At 40.8% G+C, this 27,349-nt stretch overlaps 1 protein-coding gene across 3 annotated transcripts; it reads right to left on the bottom strand.

The window, feature by feature from the left end:
- Nucleotides 1–1,837: 1,837 nt before the first annotated feature.
- On the bottom strand, nucleotides 1,838–25,540 carry PRKAR1A (protein kinase cAMP-dependent type I regulatory subunit alpha). Of its 3 annotated transcripts, none has more exons than XM_066616369.1 (12): nucleotides 25,437–25,540; nucleotides 23,249–23,316; nucleotides 22,818–23,006; nucleotides 16,537–16,719; nucleotides 13,808–13,899; nucleotides 12,798–12,859; nucleotides 11,870–11,916; nucleotides 11,401–11,559; nucleotides 10,023–10,083; nucleotides 6,188–6,309; nucleotides 5,516–5,597; nucleotides 1,838–4,233 (listed from the first exon to the last, which is right to left on the bottom strand). In XM_066616369.1, exons 3-12 carry the CDS (start codon nucleotides 22,995–22,997, stop codon nucleotides 4,061–4,063), a joined length of 1,161 nt encoding a protein of 386 aa, XP_066472466.1. In that variant the 5' UTR covers nucleotides 22,998–23,006; nucleotides 23,249–23,316; nucleotides 25,437–25,540; the 3' UTR covers nucleotides 1,838–4,060. The 3 variants fall into 3 exon arrangements, with proteins under 3 accessions (XP_066472466.1, XP_066472467.1, XP_066472468.1); XM_066616370.1 differs by having other exon boundaries at nucleotides 25,410–25,512; XM_066616371.1 differs by lacking the exon at nucleotides 25,437–25,540 and adding an exon at nucleotides 25,302–25,391.
- Between the last annotated feature and the right edge of the window lie 1,809 nt (nucleotides 25,541–27,349).

Here is a 27,349-nt window from a genome sequence, read left to right as displayed (position 1 = left end):
TGTGGCAACCAGAACTGGACACAATACTCCAGGTGTGGCCTTACTACTGATTTGTACAACAGCATTATATTAGCCGTTTTGTTCTCAATACCTTTTCTAATGATCCCAAGCATAGAATTGGCCTTCTTCAGCTGCAGGCTCTGTTCTTATCCTTTTTATAGTGGGGGGGGGGCTGCTTTCTGGAGCAGAAGTGACCTCGCTTTCCCCGTTGCCTGACCTGACCACAAGCGAAGGCAGGTTTGCTTACTTGCAAGTAAACATGACCATGTGGCTAAGTTTCACTTTCCACAGGGCTCAATACATTAGCCAGTTTGGAGGGAGGGACCTCATTCTTGGTGTTTTTGGGGGTCTGCGTTCATTGGATCAGGACCATTCAGGTGTCATTATATTCCTCGCAGTCTGCCCTTTCTGACCGACTAAGGCAAATTTGCCTACTCGTGCATAAATGCAGGATATGGCTGTTTTGCTTTCCATAGGGCTCCATGCATTTTTTGTTTTCCTGTTTTTTGGCTTTTGATGGAACGGAAAAATTTCATGCCGGTTATTTTCATTGCATTCTGCTGCAGATTCTGCATCCGACAGTAGATGACATGATGGTATTATTCCTTACAACTGCGATGTTACTGTGTGACCCTGCCAGTGTGCCTCACCCCCCGTGCACGTCACCTGGTGCGGCCTGCACCCCCCTAGCAATGCCACTGTCAGAAGGTGCCATGAATGCTATTTGACTTCCAGTATGAAACCAATTTGACAAGTCTGCCTTTGACTACCTTGGAAACAAATCATTTGGGGCTTGTCTGTTTCCTCAGAGTTGTTTTTGAACGTACCTAATTTCTGCAAATCTCAGGAGTTCAGTAAGTACCCAGAAACCTGTGTCATCTTTTTGGATGATCCTGGCACTCAAGACCAGAAGTTGATGTTACAGAGAAATCTAATCTTAACATTATTAGTCAACAAAATTTGTAAGTGTTTCATGTTCACATGAGAGACCTGCCATCACTAGCTAGCCGAGTAGAAAATGGGAGTGATAACCTAAAGAACCTATGCTGCTTCCAGGGTTTTAGCAAACTGTTCTAGACACACACAAACCCAGCACTTTTGAAGAACATGTACCTACAGCCACCACACTGTGTGCGAGAGTGCATCTTGTGTTACATTAGTATTTTGTTACCCATAGTCAACTCCCATAAAGACAAATTAGATGTGGGAAGGAGCTCACGGAGCTCTTCCTCTGCCTGAAAGCAGGTGGACATTGAAGCGGAAGATCTTTATCAACCCTGGAACCCTACTGTCTACCTTCAAAGAATTAAAAGTATCAATTAGCAAAGTAAAACCAAACACCTCACAGGCTTCAAACAACAAATACGAATTCAGCAGAGTGATAAACAATTGCCTTTTGAAGTTAAGAAAAAAATGATGAAAAAGGCATAGCAAGGGCAGTCAATTTTCCAAGATGACCTAGTAAAAAGTTTACCTATTGTCATACTAGATTAAGGGCCCAATCTTATCCCATTTTCTAGCATCAGTGCAGCTGCAATGTAGCCCCAAGGTAAAGGAACAAATGTTCCCATATGTTAAGGAAGCCTCTGTGATTGCCTCACCACCACAAGATGCAGTGACCCAGTGGCACAGCTGCACCAGCACTGAAAAATTGTATAGGACTAGGCCCTAAATCAAATACCAGTTTATGGAACTGCACCTGGGTTAAAGTTAGAAGTTAAGATGCCGCACTGAGCCAAAGCAGGGCAACTTTGCATGAGCAATCAGTCTGCCTGTTCCTGATCTGTCTACCCCAACCCCTGAAACTCACCATATAAGATATAAAATAAAACACTGATTATGTTTAAGAATTTAAATCATTTTTATTGCTTTACCTGCCATTAGGACAATCTATAACAAAAAGAATATATTAGCACATACAGTAAGTCAGACTTATAGTCAGGTAACAATACAAAAATGGTCCTCTGGTTGACTATAGCACTCTAGGGCAGTAGATTTTTTGTGTTTGCTAAGGTGACCTAGCAAAAATATTACCTCTAAAGGCCTGAATGTTAGCTAAGGCAAACTATACCAACTGTTGATTCAAACATGTTTAAATTGCACACAAAGGTAAAGCTTTAACTGTGATTAATATTTAACTCAGACATAGCTGGTTCATCTTAAAACTTGTTGGTAAAACTACAAAAGGGAGTAAACAGCAAGCTAAAAAGACGCAGTAGTGAAACTTGATTAGAAAGCCTTATATAAAAAATGTGCATTTTTGTGGCGCTCTAACTAGCTTAATACAGATTTAAAATCTTTTTGGTGCTTCAACAAGGATCAAATCAAGCTTCAAAAGTAACAAAGGTATAAGGAAAAAAAATCCCTGGATAAATTCAAACAGAACAGAGTCTTTGAGGAAAAAAAGTTAGCATTTATGGACTCCTGAGGAGCACAGGTGAATATCCTCACCTCAGTAAGGTTAATGTAAAATTTTACATTTCTTCCCCATTTAGAAACATGGACATATTAATAGTTTCCCACAGTTGTTTATACCAAGTCTGCTATTCCTCAAACTTTAAATATGATTAGCAAACAGTCTTCCAACAGCAAATAAGTCAGAAAAGTGTATACCAGGTCCAAGTGTGTGAGGAAAAAGGGCTGGGCAAGGGACGCAGGTAGATAAGGGAGTGGGATTCATAAGAAAGAGTTGCATAACTAATGCAAAACACTTGCTGTCACTCCCAAATAAAACTAGTTTTAGATCATTTACATGTTATAAGGAAACAATTGTCTACATTATCCAACTGTGAAATTTCATAAAAGCAAGTGGGCAGCACTAGGTGCACACAGAATATTGTAACACAAACCTGGTAAATACTGAAACATTTCAGACTTGACAACAGCGTTAACTTTTCCAAAATAGTTAGGTCAATAAAATAATCTGGGGCAAAGCATAGACTGTTGGGTAGTTTGGACCGAATTTTTTAAAAGAGGTTAAAACTTGAAAGGACTATTATATGGGCAAAGAGTCTCTCACAAACCAGAATTTTCTGCTTCCATCTTTCACATGAACCAGATATTTATCCTGGCTGGGATGCCAAACATTTCATCTTGCAATAAATGCCAGCTATAAGAACAGAACCATTGAATTATCTGGTTTTCAAGTTGACAGAGGTGAGAAGGGGCAGGCAGAAGAGTGGACACGCAAGAAGCACTCTTCAGTTTTCTGTTCTACATTCAGTGTGTGGGGTGTCCTATTTGGCACTAGCTAGGAACAGTCCAATTCTTCTGCCAGTGTGAACACTGACACCAATATTCAGGTGTTCAACTCCTCTATTGTCTCTTAAGAATTTGCACAGATTTTGAAGGGCAAATATGAATTTTCTGAACTGAGAACAGGCAAAAAAAGTTCAGCTTTTTTGTGACACAAAAAAGTGTCAGCTGTGGCAAAGATCAGCAGCACAGACAGCAGCTGCTAGAACAAAAGCTTGTACACAAAAACTTGACAAACAATAACCAAGCCATCCTGAACCAACTGAGATGGGTACAGGTGCACCGAACTATCTAACTTCTGTTGTTTCACTAGAACTGATTTCAGCAAACCAAAGACAACCATGTCCAGAACATTTATGCTTACAAGCTGAGCTGAGAAGGTAAGTCTCTCGGTTTAAGAGAAGTACAGTAGAAAGTGACCATAACCTAAAATAGGATTCACCAGCTGAGAAATGTGTACCTCTTAAGAATTTTCCACTGTTACATCCTTAACTCTATGGCAATAACCTTGGTGCTAGGAGATCTTCCCAGCAAAAGGAATGGCAGTCACTGCCCAAGTTGGACACTGGACATTGCACAGAGGAAAGCAGTAACAGCAAAAGTCTCTGTACAATTTTCTATTTATTTTAAATGGTGTGGGAGCACCAAAATAACATTCTAAAATTTAAAATGGTGCCATGAAAAGCAACTTTTTTCCTCCCTCAAACAGACAGGAAGCTGCAATAGCCAGTGGCCATGTGGCTCTGCACAAGAGTAATGAAGCAGTCTGCATTTGTGAAGCATGTACTTGAAAAGGAGGGAGACTTCAGACAGACAGGGACACAAAGCTGTTGTACTGCTGGATGTTTCGTTTGAGAATATCTGAGCACGGACCCAAGACACGCTCAAATCGAGGTCGGTCAAGCTTTACACATTTCAATGGGCCACGAGCAACAACAGTGGCAGCACGAGGACGGTTCATCAACAGAGCTATTTCACCTACAGAAACAAAACAGAAGGTTTATGTCAGAGTATGAAGCAAACTAAATTAAAAAGTGAGGTGACCTAACATTTTTAGATACACAGAACTATGCTATCTTAAGAACTTAGATAAATTTGAGATAAGATCCAAGGTTTCTCCCTTATCTCATCTCTTGGGCAGCATTTTTCAATCTTATACAAATAATTGAGTACAAACCTGATATCTCCCACCGAATATATTATCTGGGTTCAGGGTTTCCCAAACTGTATATCAGGACCTACTTCGTCAGTCGTGACCCAATTTTTGTGGGTCCTGAAACTGACAGGGATGGGCCGAAACTCTGATGACTTAGACTCGATGACTTGAGTCGCAAAAACGTGACTCAAGTCATGCGTGTCAAAAACTTGGGCCATGACTTGAGGGTTTTACCCTAAAAAAAAAAAAAAGAGACCTGAATAGACTGGAGTCAAGACTTGCTTTCATGTGAGCTTGCAGAGAAAGCAACCAAGAATGAAATTTTCTGAAAATTGTGTGAACACTGATATATGTGGGGGGCAAGGCTTGCAAATGCCTCAGGCAGCACAGGGGAGGGGGCGGTGCCATACCTCCACCCACTCCCCCATGCCACTGCCTCTTTGCAGCACCCTGTACAGAAGCCCTGTACTAAGGCTTCCATAGGTCTAGAACAGGGGTGCCCAACCCCAGCCCAAGGGCCACTTGTGGCCCTCAAGGACTCCCAATTCAGCCTGCAGGGAGCCCCCAGTCTCCAATAAGCCTCTGGCCCTCCTGTGACTTGGAGCCTGTGCTGGCCTGACACAACTGCTCTGAGTGTGAGGGCAATTGTTTGACCTCTTGAATGAGCTGTGGGCTGAGGGCTCTCTCCACAACTTGCTGTTTCACATCTGTGATGCGGCAGTGGCGGCAATGAAAGAAAGGTCAGCCTTGTGTTGCGCAAGGCCTTTCATATAAGTTCCAACTCTGATAAATTTATGTAAATTTATTCAAATTTGAAATGTAAATTAATTTTTTTCCCCAGCCCCCAACACAGTGTGAAAGAGAAGAATGTGGCCTTCTCTCCAAAAAGTTTGGGCACCCAAAGGCCTAGAACCCCACTTCCAGTTTTCACTCTGGAGGTCTCAGAAGGCCTTCATAGGGCCCCCAAACATGACAGTAAGGGGGACAGCATTATGTGAGCTTGGCCCCGAACAGCAGAGGCCAGGTTTGCAAATGCATGTTCACATGCATACATGGGTATACACACACTTGCCCTGCAAATGGACATAAAAGTCCTAAACTCACCAAAATAGTCAGATGGTGCAAGCCTGCCCACTTCAACAAACTCTTCATGCTCTGACCTGCGCTGTAATACAGCAGCTGTACCCTTTAAATTAATGAGAGAGTTAGTGACTATGCTTTTTTTTACCTACTATGTACAAAATCAGAAATTTCATAACAGAAGTAAAAAGCATCAACATTCTACTAAATAGATTGGCATATCCTGTCCCATGAGTCTTAAGCCATTTCTGCCCAATGTTGCATATACAGAACAAGGACCAAATGTGTACACCTGTGGGCCAGGCAAAAATGGTTTAAAAAGGCTACCCAGAAAGGGAGATTACCAGAAAGGGCATTACAAGCTGCCCAAAAGTATGCATTTCAAAATGAACAACTCAATCAGGTATCACCATCACACTGTCAGGGTTTTGTGTATATATTTGAAAGGCTTTATTTTCAAACTATGAACCAAACTGTATTACAGACAAAAATGTCTGAAATCTAATGCCATTAACATATCTTTCTTTAGGTTCAAAGACCTGCAAATAGTCCACAAGTAGATTTGCTATTTTAAACAGGTTTATATTCATGATATTGGCTGGATTTCCAGGTTACTAAACCAAAATGACGAACATAAACCAACTTGGTCAAATATAATTGCAACTAATATGCAACAGTTTTATGACTACTACTCACCTCTAAGATAATGAAGAACTCATCTCCTGGCTCTCCTTGCACCACAATCTTTTGACCATCCTCAAACTGTACTGGCTCTAATGCATCAGCTACTGTGAGGCGTTCCCATTTGTCAAGGGATTCTAAATGTTAAAAAAAATCAGCAATTTAGCATATTTTGCTCTATTACAGAAGTATAGAAGTAGTTCACCCAACATCCTGCTCCCACTTAACCCAGCATTCCTAGAGCAATCTATTCTGCTATATCAATATGGTGAACAATTTTAAGTATCATTCACATTAAACTATCTGACAGCTCAAATTTCTCTTTACTCACTGAGTTAGTACAACATTACTTGTTCCAGGACTATGTTGTTTAGAACTTTGTCCTGCCAGGTTAAACCGAGGGTGTGTCGGAGGCAGCACATGTGGAAAATGTTTAAATTGACAAGTTAAAAATCAGTAAGTCACCAGGCCCAGATGGCATCCACCCAAGGGTTATTAAGGAACTAAAGAATGAAGTAGACGATCTCTTGACTAAAATATGCAACATGTCCCTTAAAATGGCCACGGTGCCAGATGATTGAAGGATAGCAAATGTCACACTGATCTTTAAAAAAGGAAGGAGAGAGGACCCGGGAAACTATAGTCCAGTCAGCCTAAAGCCTGGTCCAGGTAAGATGGTGGAATGCCTCATCAAAGATAAAATCATAAAACACATAGACGAACAAGCCTTGTGGAGGAAGAACCCGCATGGCTTCTGTAAGGGTAAGTCTTGTCTCACAAATCTTTCAGAATTCTTTGAAAAGGTCAACAGGCATGTGGATGCAGGAGAACCCCTGGATATTATATATCTGGACTTCAGAAGGCGTTTCACACAGTCCCTCACCAAAGGCTGCTGAGGAAACTCCACAGTCAGGGAATTAGAGGGCAGGTACTCTCCTGGATTAAGAACTGGTTGAGGTCCAAGGAGTGGGTGTCAATGGGCAATTTTCACAATGGAGAGAGGTGGAAAGTGGAGTGCCCCAAGGATCTGTCCTGAGACCGGTGCTTTTCAACCTGTTCATAAATGACTTGGACAGAGGGCTAAGCAGCGAGGTGTCCAAGTTTGCAGATAACACCAAACTTTTCAGAGTGGTGAAGTCCAAAAGAGATTGTAAAGAGCTCCAGAAGGATCTCTCCAAAGTGGGAGAATGGGCAGCAAAATGGCAGATGCATTTCAATGTAAGTAAGTGTAAAGTCATGCACATTGGGGCAAAGAATCAAAACTTTACATATAGGCTAATGGGTTCTGACCTGTCTGAGACAGATCAGGAGAGAGATCTTGGGATGGTGGTGCACAGTTCAATGACAGTGTCAACCCAATGTGCGGCGGCAGTGAAGAAGGCTAATTCCATGCTTGGGATCATTAGAAAAGGCACTGAGAATAAGACGGCTAATATTGTAATATACATCGATGGTAAGGCCACACCTGGAGTATTGCGCCCAGTTCTGGTTGCCACATCTCAAAAAGAATATAGTGGAAATGGAAAAGGTGCAAAAGAGAGCGAGCAAAATCATTACTGGGCTGGGGCACCTCCCTTACAAGGAAAGGCTACAGCCTTTGAGGCTTTTCAGGCTAGAAAAGAGGCGCCTGAGGGGAGACATGATTGAGACATACAAAATTATGCAGGGGATGGACAGAGTGATAGAGAGATGCTCTTTTTCTCTCGTGTAACACCAGAACCAGGGGACATCCACTACAATTGAGTGTTGGGAGAGCTAGGACAGAAAGAAGAAAATATTTCTTTACCAGCATGTAATTACTCGGTGGAACTCTTTGCCACAGGAAGTGGTGATGGCATCTTGCCTAGATGCCTTCAAGAGCGGATTGGACAAATTTCTGGAGGAAAAGTTCATTCCGGGTTACAAGTCATTGCAGGTATGTGCAAGCTCTCGGTTACAGAGGCAGGCTGTCTGATTGCCAGATGTAGGGGAGGGCACCAGGACGCAGGTCGTGTCTGTTGTCTTGTGTGCTCCCTAAAGCATTTAGTGGGCCACTGTGAGATACAGGAAGCTGGACTACATGGGCCTTTGGCCTGATCCAGTGGGGCTCTTCATATGTTCTTACGTTCTTATAAAAAATGCTCAAAAGCAACTTATGTAAGTAAAGAAGCAAGCTTCCATATATTTATTATAGGATAGAGATCGATAAAAAAAGTTCTCAAACAAAACTAAATTGTTTAAGAGCTATATTTCCCTGTTTGGAAATTCCAAACAACTTCATGTAAAGTTCTACTTCATGTAAAGTTCAAATTTCATGCAAAGTTCTTCACCCACTGAGTCAAACAAGATAGGCTTGTGCTTTTTTTTTTTAGAAAAATACCAAATATACACTGAAACATTACAAATTCCTGGGGCAATTTTCTGGAAAATGCATCTTGATGTTTTAAAAAGTGAAGCATTAAGGCTTTCTAAACACAGTATAAAACAGAAATCCTTTCACAAATGCAAGACAGGTTAACACCAATTGAGAGTTTCAGGATTCCTCACAAGCCTACAGGTAACACAGCACAAACACTGTAGCTCCTTGCACTCGACCGCTCTCTCTACAGCACAGGGTGCAAAATGATTTGCAAAAACAAATTAGGAGCCAGCATTGAAAAAGATCCTGAAATAGTGTCTTGGGCAAAGGAAAATCCTGTCTCCAGGGAAAACTGAGGGGGAAAAAATAACCTGTATAAAGACAGGAAGAGTGGGGAAAGAAAAAATAAAGTGGAAAGGAATGGGAAGGAAAAGTGAGAGAAATCAGGAAAAGAAAAAAGAATAGAGGAAAAAGACAAGGTTGGGTTTAAGTAGGACAGGTATATAATTATGGTGAAAACACAAGGAGCAGGAGAGGAAGAGAATAATGAATGGAGAGAATTCTATGAAAATATTAAGTTAAAGGAGGTGACAACCATTCCTACATACAGCAGTACACAAGGGAATGTCAACTTGCTCCTTCAGCAACTCTAGCCAGACACTAACCATGATACTGAAGTTGTTAGTGGCAACTAGAAACCTAGATTTTTCTCCAGAGACAGGAGAGCAACGTAATAGGAAAAAGTGTTCCTTTGTAGTACAAATACAGTGGTGCCTCGCATAACGAAATTAATCCGTTCCGCGAGTCCTTTCGTTATGAGAATTTTTCGTTTTGCAAAGCACGTTTTCCCATAGGAATGCATTGAAATTTAATTAATGCGTTCCTATGGGCAAGAAAAGTCAGAACAAAGTCAAATTTGGTTTACAAAGTGTTTATTAACTGCTCTTTAAAGGCATACATACTGTAAAGAGGATTTCAAAAACGGGGGGATGCTGAGTGCAGAGCTTGAAGGCTAATCCTGTGCACACTTTCCTGGGAGCAAGCACAATGGGACTTACTTCTGAGGAGACACGCACAGGATTGTGCTCTAAGCTGGGGAGGACACAGCAGCTGCATTCAATTGCTTGCTTTTGCCATGATCATGGGGGGAAATGGGGCAGTGAGAGGGTGAATGAGCGATGGGGGGATGCTGATTGGCGAGTTTGAAGGCTGTAATCCTGTGCACACATTCCTGGGAGCAAGCTGACATGAAGATCCTCCCCTTACTAGGGTGGACGGGATCATAAAGGGACATGAAGATCCCCCCCTTAAGACAAACCAGGACAATAAAAAAAAATTCGTTATGCGAAGCATAAGTCATAAAAATTTGTTATGCGAGTTACCAAACTTCGCACACCGCTTTCGTTCTGCGGGTTTTTTGCTGCGCGGGGCATTCGTTATGCGAGGCACCACTGTATTCATTTCCTGTACATTAACATCCATTACTAACATGAAAAACATCTTTACACTCACCCAATATTGACACTTTACTAAGAAATTCTTCATACATCTTTCTCTTTCTCAATGTACTACCCTAAAAAGAAAGTAAACACACCTGATAAGAACTTCTCTTCATAATTTTAGAATTACCTTGAATGGCAATAGAAATATTCAAAGATTAATCTCTCAAACACCACTCACTTCTTGCAATGGCTCCAATATTACCTTAATTTCTCACTGAATTAATATTAACATTGTCTTAGAAGTTTGTTCTTATGCTTAAGTTTTTTTTAATGTAGTGATTTTCAGTTATTTATATGGTGCCTGTATATTCATTCCATCAAGTACTTTATTGTCCATATGGACTTATAAGAAGATTTAGAAGGGGGGATTACATCTCTCATATTTGCTTTCAGATCCACTGTGGACACAGTTTATGATTTCATTGGTTTATTCAGATTTTTCTCCAAAAGTGTTTTAAGAAAGTCAGGCTATGTTAAATGCTACATACATTATAGAAAAAGTTAAAACGTATTAAGGTGATGACTTGCCACTAGATAGACCAGGTCATCCAATCAGAAATAAATGCTGGCTTTTTGTTTTTAAATGGTCTTACCAGGTAATCTAACACGACCTAATCTGTACAAGCCACCTACTAACGGGTTTGGCTGTGCAGAACTTCTTAAGATCATTGTATATATCTTTACGCTACATGCCTACCCAATGTTTTTGGGAAACCCATAATTCCCAACTGGAATACTTAGCACTTATTCCCTTCACCCAAATTCAGATTTACTTTTATCCATTACATGCAATTCAGTAAATTAAAAATTCACATCTCATGGTATGGACTTTTGCTTCAGTTTTCCATATCCAACACTAGACATACTCTGAAGTTGTGTTCTCTGGGACCACAGGCCTTTAAATAATTATATGCTGCTTTGAGGTTTTACAGTCAAAAATCTAGCTAATTGAGAACTTAAAATTTTAAGTTAACACTCTAATGCTGCATGCATTTTTATTGATAAAAAAGTGACATTCAGCAGGATGAAACAAAAACATGCACCAATGTAAATGAAATGTAGTAGACACGTCAGTCTACCTGTGCAGAGAGGACAATGAAAATTAAACAACATTTCTTTGTGATTTGCAATCATGATGGTGCTGGTAATAATTTATCTTACAGTCAACAATATTTAATCAGAGCACAACACAACCCGTTTAAATTTCTGAAACTGAAACCAATGGAAGCACATGTATGTTAAGCTTTGACCCTTACTATTTCACCTTACATCTTTCCTGGTACTCAAGGCAACTAACACAACATGCTATTAATATACATAACGAGATTATAACAAAAGAATTCCACAACCCCTTCTGAATTTTTCTTCTTAAAAACATGAGAATTTACCATGAGGATTCTTCGATAACTGTCTCTATCAATGCCCCACAGTTTCACATTAGTTTTTGCTTTGACAGTTGCTGCGCGGGGTGTTCCATAGATCAATGCAAGTTCTCCAAAGCTGCCTCCTTCACCAACACTGGTAGCCCATTCATTGTTCACGTATACCTAAGACAGCAGCACACACACAAAGTTGAAGGAGGGCAGAAAAGTTGCTACAAATATAGTCAATATGCTAAGTTGAATTTTCCCTTAACTACCAAAATGGGATGAAATATTGGTGAATATCCCAATTTGATAATTTTAATAATCTGACAACAAAGGGTATAACACATTTCAGGCACAGTTGTACAGTAAATACACACCTGTGGGAAGGAAATCCACATCCCCAATATCTCTTTGCTTTAAACATAATATAGACACATAGTAATTAAAAACATCCAAGGATATTGGATTAATACAATTTAGAAGAACTTACATCCATTTCTCCTTGATCAACAACATAGAAGTTATCCCCTTCATCACCTACATAAGGAAAATATATTGAGAAACAGCTATGGGCTAAAGGACACAAATTACTGACTGCTTCTGTTCTAATGCCACATCACTTTGTTTTGCATTAATCTATACTTTTTCCAATTTCTACATTTAATGTTGTTCATGAAAACTACAATTCCCAAGTCATCTCTAGGGCTGCAATCCCACACACACTTACCTGGAAGTAAGCCTCATTAATCACAGTGACACCTACTTCCAAGTAAACAAAGCATAGGATTTCACTGAATGTGCCATTAAAAAGACAAAAAATTTATTCATAGCAAAATAAATGATACTTGTATGAAAGTTAATGAGTAACTACTTCACATTAAATTATCCTGATAAAGAGCACTGCAAAGCCATGCAGGTATATGATTTTCATCTGGTCACAAAAGAAAGTCAAGTAGCTACACTGGGAGAAATCTTATCCAAGCAATACTGGCTTGCTGAATGCTATACTTGGGATTTAGCCTGGTGTGTTTGTAGTGCACCTTGTGGGTGAAATAAAAATAGCAAGTAACTGCACAGATCCAGTTTTCAAATGGCTAAGTAGAAGACTTGCCTCCATCTAGGACTGAGCAAGATCTAGTTGCTAAGATCCACTTCAGAAATCTTCAGTAGGAGCTACTACCTGGACAGCAGTAGCCAAAGAGTGACATCAATGGAGACTGAGAAAGGATGAGGGCAATACATTCTGCCTGAATAATTCTGGCACCATTTGAAAACTGTATTATTTTCTCAATATCAGATGTTATTGTGGGGTTCTTCTGTATGCTGCTTTGAAAGCCACTTCAGGTTAAACTTTTAAAATAATGAAATAAGCAGTTTTCTAGTAAGTGAATAATTATGTAACAAACACCACCACTTGCCTTGCTGTATCACAGTCTCTCCAGCAATATAGGTGACTGGGAACATGGCATCAAAAATATCACTGAAAGAGATTCCAGAATTACTGAACAGAAGGCAAACTATATTGCAGGTGTGTACCAATGCCAACAGTTTAGGGCAGGGATGTCAAACATAAGGCTGCAGGCCAGACTCTTTATTTACACCACCATCAGCTGCTCTCAACTGCTGTGCTCAGCCTGCATTATAAAGGGCAGCCTGCATCATATGGGCTCTCCCGTATCTTGAAAATATTGTCAAGATTTGCATATTTTTTCTTCTGTCATTTCTCTTCTGTCGTTATTGAGTTCCTAAGTGAGAAAAGATGCTTATGTCTAATCACGACCTGGTTAATGACATCACTTCCAGACATCAGCAGGCATGAATTTGGCCTGCTGTATGAAATGAGTTTGACACTTCTAGTTTAGGGCATAGTTACCAGGGAAATAGAGGCTCTGAAAAATCTAATTTGGTTTGCTCAGTGTATCCTGGCAAGAAGTATCATGTTTGCTGAATTAGACAAATAATCTGTTGTCTCTTTTTCTTCTGCCAATATTAATTTTCACACATAGGCGAAGAAAAAAATTTTCAAACACAGCACAGACTACTCTGTAGCCTAGTGTTGTCTGCCCCACGTCAACTATTTTCATATAAAAAAATGTGTGCATGTGAAGCACACATGTGCATGTAAAGTATGGTCGTTTGCTGCTACCAGTTTCAAAAACTGAAGCAAGGACCAAAGCATCTTTTCAGTACAACTAAATTATTATTATTATTATTACTTTATTTTGACCCCGCCTTTCTCCCCAAAGGAACTCAAGGAATGGGCCAAGGAACAGCTGGGGTGAAGGTAGGGAAGAGGAAGATGTAACCAGCCTGTAATCCGAGCATGAAAATCATCACCATGTAAATTCTGTTCACTTCAGCATTTTCTATTCTATGAACTTTAACTACAAGAACACAGGATGTAGATATAAGTAAGCAGATTTCCTACCTTCTTTCATTGTCGTCAAGATGAGCAAAGAGCACATTCTTCTCTATGGCTTTTGCCAAAGCAGCCATAGTTTTATAATCTTTTGGAATAACCTGGAATATGGAAGACACCCAACCATCTTCAATTAAAAACCACATAGGCAGATTCTTTTTAAACAAACCTACTACCTAAAGCACCCATTTTCAATTGGTGTGCCGAGGGAATTTGGGCAAGGGTAATTTATCAGTATGGCCACTGGGGATGAGAGCACCTCACTTGCAGCATGGCGAGCCTTGCCATTTGTCAAAAAACTGATGGTGTGCTTTGACAATTTTAGCTCCTTGTCAGTGGGCAGTGAGACGTTAAAAATAACTGCCCTAAAGCAAGCTAAAATTCTACTCTTCCTTCCCCCCCCCCCAAGCCCAGTTAGGACCATCTGACACATGAGTTTCCTGCTTGGAAGTAGCTGCTGTGTGAGACATGTTAGGTTACATGAGGTAATCCATCCACTGGAGAGATAATAAAAGCTTTCCAAAGTTGTGCTGTTTTAAAGAACTACTCATCCAGTTACACCTACATGCTGATAAGTCAAACAAACTATTCAGTGTGAGAGTTTTCCTCCCAACTGGCAGCTGCCAGGGTGACAGATCTGCTGGTATCTTTCCTCTTTGCTCCCAGTGACCTTAAGAGAATTATTTGTACATTGTCTTTGCAGCACCATGGATATAATTCTTGTTAATCCAGCACTCTAGCACCATATGTGGTGATTTAGACTACAAAATAACTAAGTAAAAGAGTTCTGTCTTTGGGCAGGCATTACATTCATACCCCTTTTTTGCAAAATCAGACACACCTGGATCTGGGTAGAGAAAAAAATTATAATATTTTCATTCAGACTTATCCCCCCACTACCATGCGCATTCAAGGAAGCTACCTACTACCTCTTAACCGCTGAGTCATTCCCCCAGCTTCAGGCTTTCCTAACTGCTTAGCTGTCTATAAGCTGTCTGCTTATAGTGTCTAGTAAAAGCAAGAAATAGGATTCTTCACATGACTTTACAAAACATAAAGGTAATGGGTGCAATAAACAATGGATAAGCGGATCTATAGATACTGGGGGATGCCTGTATACAAAAATTCAGATTGACGTGAATTATGATAGCAGGCCAGTACTATGTTAGATGTGCCTGTGACAACTTGCAACACCATGGGTATATTGGAACATATGTAGATTTTTTAATCCTAAAATAGAAAAATATTGGCATGAAATAATTAAATTGATAGGAACTTTGACTAATCAAAAAATAGGGAATGAAACATTTTCATTATTCGCTGGGGGAAATGAGAAGTTGACTAATAAAGAGTTAATTGTGAATCTTATTGGACTAGCAAGGTGTGAGATTGCAAAAAGCTGGAAAAATGCCTAAGATCTTTCATTATAGAGATGTTTAAACAGGACCTGGCAAATAGTAATGATGGAAAAATTGACTAATAAGGCCAGAATATATAGAGGAGAAATAAAGCATGATCAATTTTTGAAAATTTGGCAGCCTTTATTAACATATGGTACTGAGTTAAACAAGAAGAAAAATGATATAGGATGTAATCTAGATTGTTGGTCTGTAATTTTTTAGAACGGAAATTGGGTAAGAAAATAAATGCAAAAAAAAAAAGGAAGAACTATGAGTGTATGTGAGATGAGCAGTTTTTTTTTCTTTGAGTTAACTTTTAAATGATGTTTATCTGAATAAAAAGTCTATGGTTATTAGTGATTTTGTAATTTTTATGCTGTTCCTTTCGTTCATCACATTAATGTACGTCAAATTAAAAAAAACAAACCTGCAGCACCATTGCACCCCAATGGGAAAAGGGCCACCCAAGAGTGACAGGGGCCTTGAATATGGTCACCAGGCAATGAGGTGGAAGGGGATTTAAGAAGGGAGAAAGAGGAAAATGAAGAGAGAGAAGGTGCAGAGTGAGAGACAAGGCAGACGAGATCCACATACAGGAGAGATGGGTCTAGAAGCAGAAGACATAGAAGAGAGGACAGGGAGAGACAAAAGAGGTGACCAAGGAGAGACTGGAAGTGAAGAGAATCAATGGGGAAGTTGAGACAGAGATGAGACAAGAAGGGGAAGAGGAAGGAGAAAGGGTGGAAGGAATAGAGAAAAGACTGAAAAGGGAGAAGCAAAATCCCTAAGAGTAAAGTGAGAGCCTCTTTTCTTGCTTATGAGCAGCTGGTCTTTAAGGCAATAGTACTGCACGACTGTGCATCCCCCTCCCTGTAGGAGTGCAATATACATGCGTCCCATGAGGCGCAGTTAGACAATGCCGACCTAGTGCAGAAGCAACAGAGTCAGGTTCAAAAAGTTCCCTGGTTGGTTGGCTGCTCAAAGGGGTGCAGAAACTCATTGTGAGGGTCCTCCATACAGGAAGTTAGAGATAATTAGGGAGAAGTAAATGAAAATTTAGTGCAAATCTCAACAAGCAAGCTGTAACTAGGATATGAGAATAAGCAGACCGTATCAGCCTCCTGTCAGTCATTTTTGACTCCCACTGCTTGAAGACCCAGCTCAGATGTCCTTCCCCAATCCCCACAACATGGAACTACTCCCTTGGAAAAAGAGGGGGCAGGACTCACCTCAATATGCTTAGAGAAAACCTCGAGTTAAACCTTGTTAATTTGGGCTCTGCAAGGAAGGAAGTTAGTCAGACTAGGCATGCTATTTTATAATTAGCAGATACCACACCTTTCTAACATAAGAGGCAGCATCTTCTTCTGTATAAACTTCTGCACTGATGGCACCACGTCTTCTGCGACCCTTTACTACTGGGTTCATGGGTGGGGGTGGAGATATTTCATAAATCTCATCTTCACGTGAATCTGAACGGGAGCTGGCCTTTTGCTGACTCATCAATTGTTTTGTTTCTTCCTGCAAAGGAAGAAAATACTACCATGTTGGATAATCCACAAAGAGAAAAATTATACCTGAGCTAGTGAGGGAAATAGTTTTTTTTGTAATGCTCATCTAAGGGCAGAAGCTTATTATTATTCTAACCAGAAGTAGATATAAAAGTTGTATGCTGCTTCAGAATGTAAGATCCACCAAGTTGCAGTGGGCATTCACATTTTAGATCCTCATCTTGACCTGGAATTCCTTCTTATAAGGGGTGTGAAGAGTGGCACATCACTTCTATTCTACATACTACAGATCAGACTCCACAAAAGATTTGAAAATGCAAACCCACAATTGTTGCACAGTGATGTTCCTTTAAAGAAAAGCTAATTAATCAAAGCCTCACAATATAGGCTAGTCCAGCGATTCTCAACCAGTGGTATGGATACCACCAGTGGTACTTGAGGTGGTGTCTGGTGGTACTTGAAGGACCCCTGCCACCCTGCAGAAAGACCAGCAACACAACAAACAATGGTATGATGCTCAGCTTGTTGAGCAGAGCTCCAAAACATGCTTTCCACACTCAAAAAAGCCCTCCCATCCTCCCTGAACATCTTATTGGTGTTTTGTCATGTCATATCTGGCCTCCCAACTCAGAAGTAACTGGTGATTATATCATCACCAGTGACTTACAGTTGTATTTCAAATAGGTGGACCATGTGAAGTGGTACGGTGGAAGACAAATGTATAAAAATCCTGGGCTATTCTGTTAAAGACTAAACAAGTCTTTGAATTACCACTTTATTTTGACACCACTATTCAAAATAAAGAATCCACTAAGTAGTCCAAAACAGGCACTTACATATAGGTGTCTAGACCAAGTCCAACATACTATCCATTAAAATTGTTTTCATTTTACCTATATAGAACATGAAGTATTCTAAGAGAATAAATAAACGGACTTGATTCTAAAGACAGCTAAAGAAGAGACCAATATCTAATTTGCATATCTGACAATGTTTTAAAATTCTCTCTATATAAGGCAGATATATCATAGGTTGAAACACAAAAATTTGGCTATATTTTCCAATGGAGCTGGATTTCTTGTGTGTTTGGTTTTTTGGTAACTTAAAGTGACTATGAGAAGTATTAATTTCTGTTTATAAAACCTGGTCATTAATGATTCACCACAACAGACAATCTTCATTTCAGGAGATCTAATCAGTAGAGGTGTTGGTTTCCAGTAAGTAAGATAGGATTACAGCCCCTGTCTTACTGAACACAATGGGCTTACTTCTGAGTAAGGTGAATAGGACCATTTTCAAATACCTAGAGGTGTTTGAAAACAATGTTATTTACCTTAGAAATAAGCCCACTCTGTTTAGCAAGACTTGGACTGTACAGCTTGTGCCTCCCTATCGGTGGATTCAGGACCCACTTTTAACTAAACATGTGTTCAGAACCCATGGATTTGGTCGGACCTGAACCCTCTGAACGTGACCAGAGCCATGCTCTGGTTGTGTCTGGAGAGGCTTCTGGGGTCTCCAGAAGGCCAAAAATCATCTGGTTTTTGCCCCAAAACCAAAGTGACAATTTTCTGCTTTCTGGAGGCTTTGTGACGGCCAGAGAGGCCATGTGGCCTCAACACCTCCAGTTACGCTCAGAGGGTCTGAAATGCTAAGATTTGTGGATATGTTTATCCAGTTTTTGGTATCCATGGGAGTTCCACGGGAAACCCCCACAGATGCCTAGGCATGACTGTAATTTCTAAGCCTCAAGTCTGCAAAATCATGAAAGTGCACTAAGAACCTCTGAAGGGAATCAATTCAGTTTTCCCATACTGCAACTTAGCAGACACTCTTGCAAATAGAGAAAAATCTACATTTCAAATAAAGGAAAGACAGAAACAGCCTCTGATAAAATAACTGCCAAGATAAATAAGGGCTTCTTCAGGAAGGAGAGCTCTGTGCAGTTATATGGGTGAAATATAGTCAATTTCACAAAGGCTTTTTAAATGCATGAGATTAATGCTAAGGAGGTATGTTTTTCATGCCTCAGAATTAACAGACTGTTTTTGCATAAAACATATGCCGTGTTTACTGAGTGGCAGTAGTATTTAGTAGCTTAAATGTTATCTTGCACTCCTTTGTACAACAGGTGAAATTTTATTCTACACATACAAGTCTTCTCAAGGTCAGTCCCTAAATCAAAATCTTCAATTTCAACTTTCAGAAATCTCTGGAGTTACAAGAGCATTCCAAAGTCAGTTACCATTTTTTAGTTGCTTCTTTGCTTTACAAAGAAGAGGTTAAGAATTCAGAAAGAATATTCTCTGTGTCACATTCAGGTTATATAAATAATAAAACCCACCATCAACCACAATGTTAATTCTGGGCAATCTTTTGAACCAATTCTCTTTGGCTGCAATACTATACATGCTTACATGAGAGTATGCCACAGTGAATGGATTAGGACTTATCTTCAAGTAGACATGCATAGGATTAGGCTGCTATTCTTCCTATGCTTTGTAAAAGAGAGAGGTTCTGCCACTAGGGCATTACTGATCATTAAAATCTACTCAAAGGCCTGTAAACTGAGAGTGTCAGCTTAAAATTAAAAGAAAAATCTGACATCCAATAGAGAAAGAATATTTTTAACTAGCATACTTTTAACAGTTGCCAGTACCTTGCACAAGGCTTTGACTTAAGCTTTAAATGTAATGTATGGCAAGCAAAAAAGTCTTACAGATTCTCTACACTACCAGCTACCCCACCTTGCTATTGTATACTGTGCTGAACAAAGTTACCTGTTCTTATGAAGTGGCATGCAATGCCTGTGCCTCAGTCGAAACACAGAAAAGAGCTAGTTAAATGCAAATAGTTTAACATTAATTTAGTTACACAAACGTTATCTTTTATAAATAGGAAATAAGATTCATTACCTCTATAGAACTTTTGAAATACTTATCTAGTAACATGATGGGATGTTATTTACATACAGACAGATGGTGTAGTGGTTTGGGAGTTGGATGTAAACCTGGAAGATCTGGGTTCACATCCCCAACTCGGCAATGGAGCTTTCCTGGGTTACCTTGGGCCAGTCCCTCTCAGACTTACCTACCTGACAGAGTTGTTCCAAGGGCAAAAGGAGGGGAGGAATTATGTATACCACCCTGAGTTTCTTAGAGGAAGGGTGGTATAAAAATATGAAAATACAAATAAAATGGGCATCATAAAATAGGTAAGAAAGAATTTTCTTACAAAAATCACATCCATCACTTATAAAATGAACTTTTAAATTTCATGGGATTTGTTCAGACTACACAATGGATTTTAAATCAGTGTTTACTTCAGGCTTGGAGTATTTCCTTGGAGTTTCAAAATATGCTAACATGGCTTTAAAAACTTGCCTGAAAATCAGTATTAGACACTAAGTCCAAAATAAAATCTTAGCTGAAGGAGATTCTTCTCTGACATTCACTTGCCTCTGTCTCAATCATGATCTCCAAGTGAAAATTCAAAATTCAAGTAGTTCCTTATACTTGCCACATCAACATATTTACACTTTAGCAAAAACCGGTCTAGGTCCAACACAAGAAAACTGTTCATGAGAGAGCTTGAATATTAATTATTGGATAAGATGAATTCCTGTTACTAACTACAGGAGCTATGAACAGTTACACATAAGCAACCATATCTGCAGGTTGCATAGCCTCATTTCACTTATGCACAGTTTTCAAATTTCCCCACTGCATTAATGACTCATCTCTCTTTGGAGGAGATAGTCCTCTGCTGTCCACTTTCTGTTAGTGCTCTCACTATCGCCTCCTGTAGTGTTTCTCTAGCAGCTATGAGTCTAGGTTCTCAATGTCTACTTCTTATTCCAAAGCAAAAGGGAAAAAAAGCTCCCTTTTTCAAAGAATTTGCAAACGTAGAGAGGTGAGTCATGAGTGCGACTGAGGGGGATTTGAGTAGGGTTTGCTGGTATCCCGTTTCGGGTATCCACGGTAGCAGCAGCAGCCTATCCTCCATGAATACCTGGGGATACCTGTAGCTCTTTGTGTCTACTTGCTTATTCTTGCCTTATGCTGCTTTAATTTATTCATAAACCCATTCAACAGCTTGCTAAGGGCAAGAGTCCCTATTCAGTACCAGATGAAAAGCCTTTGTTCAAGGAAAGGTTTTCCTGTGTCATGAAATGGAGCTCTGGAAATCACAGAAGCAACACAAATTTAACTGTTTCCTCCTGTTCCAAAGTCCAGAGTACAACTGGTATGAAAGCTCATGAGCCAAACCAAGATATGTAGATATGCAGTCAAGACATAAGCACTATATCTACATTTTCACAATGTTCATTTTCTTGTGAAGTGTGACAGCAACTTGTAGGCTCTTAATTTCCAGCCCCACCAATCAGAATAGATTCCTAATTAACAACTAAAGTTTAAACAAGATTAAGCTTGCAGCTGTAATCTAAAATATAAAATACCAATCAAATAACTTGCTTGAGAAAACTACATAGTTTGACATTTGGCTTGAGCCAAAACACAAAGCTGAATACGCCGCTAGTTTGATCCAACAGATCAGTGTTCTCACGTACATTCTTAAAAGGTTAAATTTAAAACGCCAGAGTATAATTTCTAACCTGGAAATCTGAACAAAATGATTATTCCACCCAACACAAAAGTGCACATTCTTCCAATACTACTCTCTATAGGAGCATATGAGAACTAATTTGTAACAATTAGCAGTGACAGCAGGAATCGCTAAATATTGGCCTTATGATCTGCCTTTGAATCAAGTCAGCTGCCGCGTTATGAATGCTGCTGACCTTCTCTCCTTCCACAGAATGTTGACACAGTGATGGGAGAAACTGTTAGTGACACAGCAGTCAAAGAACAAGAGAAAAAATAGTTTTAGTGGTCTTGCTGCTGAGCCACCTACATTTATTGAATAGTCACATGGTCTTTAAATGACCAATCAGTTGGCTAGCCAGTTAAGAACTCATTTCAGATTGAATGACTAAGGTAATCTTTCTATGAAGCGCATAAAAAAACAAATTCTGGGATTATACATACAGCATTCTATATGAACAAGTCAACTATGTTGCACTGCATAAACTGATATAACTGGGTTTTTTTCTACTAGTATAGAAAATTTGTATTGACTACTTCTAATGTATTGCCAATGTACACTTTGAGGCCGACACTGTGGTAGCTTTATTCCAGTAAAGAATTCACACTGCAAGAGGTTAATCTGAAAACTCTGACAAACGCCTTAAAAGTGAAACAGTGACAGTAATGTTCTCCCTTTCCCACAGTCACTTTGGTGCTCCTATCACCCAGAACCTGACCATTCTGCCTTCTCATGATTTTGTAATGCCACAAAAATGCAAGAACCAGCACTTGTTAGGCACAAATTGTCTTTTCCTCAACAGCAGAACAAAACAGTGATATGTGTACATGCGTTTTAACTGGGAAAAGGAAGGCTTTATTTCTTCTGAAATACATGAGCTAAAGGGAAAACAATTTAATGCTGCAGAACAGGCATTCAGAATGATTCTAGTTTCACACCCAATTCATTTATTTATCAAATACAAAATTATGGTTCCTCTAGTGCAGTGGTTCCCAAACCTTTTAGATTGGGACCCACCTAAAAAAGTTTCACTTGACCAGCCGCTCAAGTCTCCATGGCTATAATGTTGATTGGGCAGCAGTGCTCTCTCCAAGTAGCAGCTCAGCCCTTAATACACATAATCTAATCTGCCTTGTCTGTTTCACAACCTACCAAAAACTGGGTTGTGACCCACAGCTTGGGAACAGCTACTCTAGAGTAACAGTAGCATTGCATTACCGGTCTAGAGTCCAACCTCTTACTAACACAAGCAATTTGTTCCTGTAATTCCCCTGCAGCCTTTCTATTATCAACATAGCTTTTATCATCAATGTATGAAAATGCCATTGCACAGGCATCTTTTTAGTAATACCATTACAATACTGTTTATTCAAACACAAGTTTGTACTTTTCTGAACCACTAAAATGCTGGTATATACTAGACTAAAATCAACATTTTTAAAGTTATTTTGAGATCTTGGAACGGTATAGTCACTCTTCCCCATTCCCCATACTTATTTTTACCTTCTCCAGTCTTTCAAAGTACTCTCGGAGAAATCCCATGGGTCTCTCAGGTCGCACTGTACATAGCTGGACGATGCAATCTTTCAAGAGTGGTTGGATGTTGTGTTTTTGAACATAGTGTTCACATTCACGGAGGCTACGCTCCTCTTCACTAGCGGTGGTGCTAGGGGCTGCTGCCATTGTTGCTACCTAGACATCCAAATCAAGATAACAAAATAAGTCAAGGTAACATAATAAGTCACACCCACAGTTAGTGACAGTTCCTAAGCAAAGTATTATTGGAAGCAGAATTTTCACAACTGGCAAACAAAAATATTCAGTAATTTCCTTTGTAAATAAAAATAAGCCTCTATGGAAATAAAAGAACATTCGCCATACATTTATAACAATATTTATTAAAGTCAAAAGCATAGTTACTGACCAGCACTTACTTGAGATGCAGCTAACAGCTACAAGTATGCACAGAATTTACAGGAGAGGTTGTTGATCCAAGTATCACCTTTCAAAAGGGAAGTAAGAAAGACAGTGAATAAGTGAAGCTTCCAAGTGTCACTGTCCTATTAATATATGCTCTCCTAAGTGACAAATTTAGAGATACTGCACATGATTTCTGTGGCTAAGATTTATAGCAGCACCAAAGATAATGCTGAATTGCCTATACTCCAAAGATTGCATTTTATAACGTGTAATCCTTGCAAAGTGCCTGCAGATTACAGTACACCCGTTTCTGTTCAGACAACATACATGGTGTGCGATATTTACATTAGGCGGCCTTAGAAGTTCTAGTTACCCCTTTTGTTTTGACAACTTGCACAACCAAGGTCAATAATAAGTGCTTTAATTAACTGCCCAAGAGTAATCCTATGGCTCCATGACAGTCTGCAAATTAGTCTATGGAAAAAGCATTCACGCTGCTGATAGACAGCATCAGATACCAGTACTCAGAAAATTGCAAGCAAACAAGCAGACATGAAACTTCTCTCTCAAATAAGATATCCTTAATTTGTGAAGTATGCTACTTAATTAGAATCCTCCCCAAAAGGTATTCATTTCAATTAGAACAAGGCCAAAATGTCTCTCAAGGGTAAGGGACATTCATATACAGCTCTGAGCTTTGCAGATAACCCCCCCCCCCATTAACAGGGAATTAACATCTAGCTTTCCACAGATACTCCCAAAATTCCAAGAAGTGTCTTCAAGTACCTTCCAAGTAAAATGCTTACAGGGTTTCAAGAACATTCCACTGATCCAGAGGATTGATAAACTGACTCAGAAAACGACAGCGCCCACAATCTCTCATATTTCTTTGGCAACAGGTTTTTAAAAAACTAATTTGATTTGCAATAGCAGTCTGACAGTAAGATGCAAGAGTCAACAAAAGTGCTTGTGAAACCATGAAGTTGATAGGTGGCAAAGAAAGACTGACCATTTCACTGAAACACAGAACTTTTAACAAATGCAGGTGCAATTATGAATAGTCTTTTTATTATACAACTTAGAACGGGTCTGAATCGTTTACCCCAGGTCTTCTTTCAAGTTATCACCCTGTGGTTTCCACAGAGGAAAAACAGGGAAGCCCTAAAAAGTTTTTTCCTATTAAAAGGCAGCACCATTCATTTAGCCCTCCACAAGGAAAACAGAAATTAAAGAGCTTAGCAATTCTGAGCTGCTACTCCAATGGCAGTGATACTTCTACTGGGAAGGAGAGGGATGTCATTTCACTATTCAACACATAAAATAATGAGGCCTCCATCCCTTCATCTTTATAATAAACTATGACAACTCCATGCAGATCTGTCCAATATGCTCTTGCTCCCCAAATCAAGGCTGCAGTAACAAGTTTTACTGTCCACCCCAGACAAAAAAAAAATCTCTCTCCAAGATCATCAGTCTGCTCTACCTTTACTTTACCACAGGTGCACATATTTGGTGCCTGTTGCATATATGCAACATTGGGCAGAAGTGGATTTAAAAAAAAAAGTTGCTCCTTCTAGCAAGCTTGCAGATGCCTCTCACCTAAATTACCTGAATGCAGAGAAAACCTTCTGCTGCCCCAAGAATAAGGACCTCAAACATATGCCAAAAAAACACCAAAACCACCAGTAAAGGGTTAGTAAGTCTGCTAAAGGGCTTGTAGAACCACTAGTAAAGGGCTAGTAAGTGCACTAGGAGTCTACTAAGGGACCTGTACCTGAGCCCACCTCCCTTCCCCCTGTGTCGCCCTCCCCCTTCACTCCAGGCTCCCCAGCCCCCCGCACCTGAGCCCTCTACGTGCCTTCAGTGCCCAGGAGCCTGCCCCTGCCCGCACCCCCAAGGAGCCCACTATGGCCCCCTGCAAGCTCCTGCTCCCCCTCGCAGTGCACCTTGGAGCAGGGCTCCACCCCCACCTGCCTCCACAGCCCCCCGCCTCGAAGCCTGCAGGGGGCTCCCTCCAAGGCCTCCCCCGCCCCCTCAACGGTCTCGGCGAGCCTCCCCCCGCCCCACCTGGGGGCCCTGGCTGCCGCCACCGCCTCTCAGCCCGCCGGTCTCCCCAGGTGGGAGGCCTCCTCGGCGTCCGCTCCCCCGAGCACCTCAGGCCGGGCCCAGGCTCACCCCGGGCTCCGCGCGGAAGCTCCCCACCTGGGCCTCTCGCCTCCGCTCCTCGGCCCGCTCCTCCTCCCCCTGCCCCGCGTTGTGGCCTCCTCCTCTGCCTCAGCTCTCGTTCCCACCGGAAACCCCGTTCCCTCCACCAATCGCCGCCCGGCGTGACGTCAATGAGCCTCGCTCTCACTTGCCGAACGGTCGCCGCGGCAACCTTAAAGGGGCCGCCGGACGTTCCGTGCCTGCGCCTCACTCTGGCGGGGGAGGGGCGAGCGCTCGCGCACAGCGGCACGCCCCTTCCCTCACACATCCGCTGACGTCACGCGGCGCGTTCGAAGGAGCCGTCACCGGGTCCCCCTCCTCTCAGAGCACAATGCGCCGAGTGGGGGACGCGGGAGGAGGCGCGGCCCCTCGCGGTGGCGGGACGGAGCTCCTCGCCCAGGTCGCAGGCCGAGCCCCGCCTAGGCCTGTCTGCTCAGAAGCAAGTCCCTTTGGAGGCAGTGGGGCTTCCTCCCAAGCCTTGGGCAGCAGTCCTGTCCACACTTACTTGCGAGTAAGCCCCACTGACTCTAATGGGACTTGCTTCTGAGTAGGCATGCATAGGATGGGGCTCTGAGGCTGCAATCCTACCCACACTTACCTGGGAGTAAGCTCCATTGACTCTAATGGGACTGACTTCTGAGTAGACAGGCATAGGATCAGGCTCTAAATGCTTTGTGGAATGCAAACACAGATGTTTCCCAGAAGGGTAGTTGGTACTATATAAATACGACTGATACATTCCGTTGCAGCAAAACAGAGTCTTGTGTGGCACTGTCCTAGGCATGTCTATTCAAAAGTAAGCCCCAAGGAGTTCAATGGGATTTAGCCCCACGTAAGTATGCAGCATATGCGTGCAGCAGCCCTATTGCAGTGTAAATGTAGTGCATTTTAGTGGACTGCACACAGTCCGCCTTATCGGATGACTGATGTGTTAGCCACAGTTGGCACACATGAATAGACAGACACGTACACGGGTATGGGGAACGTCAGCAGTAGAGCAGTAAAACTTATATGCTTGAGGCATGGTTTGTCATATGTTTACACAATCATCAAATATACACAAAGCTGTGTTGGTGTGTGTGTAATATGCTCTTCAGCTCATACTCCTTGTACTTGCAAAGTACAAGCACTAAGTGCCACTGCTTAGTTCATCGCACTCAGTAATGAGGATTCTAATGCTGTTTTCAAACATAAATGTTTGCATTTAAAGGGGAATGTGAGAGCTAGATTTTTGTCCTTATTTCAAATACTGTAAGTTTTAATGCAAATTTCTATTGATAGGTCAAAAGTAGGATCACATATCCATGTGTCAGAAGGGAATCAAATGCTGTTATCGATTTTTGAGGCATCCCAACACATGTAAAATACAAGGGGGGGGGAAGGGACACATATTGTCATCCTATGCACCCTTACAGTAAGTCCCGCTGAACTCAGTGGTGCTTGCTGTTGACTAATGTGCATGATTTTACTTTAAAGCCTATGCCTCAGGTAAGTGTGTACAGTATTGCAGCCTAAATGACTCACTAGCTGGAATTAAATTGTATTTTTTTCTTCTGCTGCTGTTTGCTGAACAGAAATAGGACAAGAAAGAAGTTGCTTCCACATTATTTGTTGCTGAAGCATTCCTCTTCTGCAGTCTGGTGGAAGTGGAATAAAAATGCTATTTTCACAAAGTATTTAAGGCCATTGCCATATAAGGTGTTCAGCTTGGGTCACATTTTGTTTGCTCTTAATGAAGGGCTCACATGACATTCGTTGTCCACTTGTATTTTCCAGATACAATACTTTAATTGTCACATTTATAACTCAGAAAATCCTACCTAATTTAGCATATTAGTAAAACAGTATAATTAACCCACATATTAGCTCCTGTTATGCTACTGTCCTCCCTTTTTTAGTAAAACATATTT

This window comes from Tiliqua scincoides, chromosome 2 (assembly GCF_035046505.1).
Source record: "Tiliqua scincoides isolate rTilSci1 chromosome 2, rTilSci1.hap2, whole genome shotgun sequence".
NCBI lineage: Eukaryota > Metazoa > Chordata > Lepidosauria > Squamata > Scincidae > Tiliqua > Tiliqua scincoides.
The sequence above is the reverse complement of the archived record's forward strand: the minus strand, read 5'-3'. Positions and strand labels throughout refer to the sequence as shown.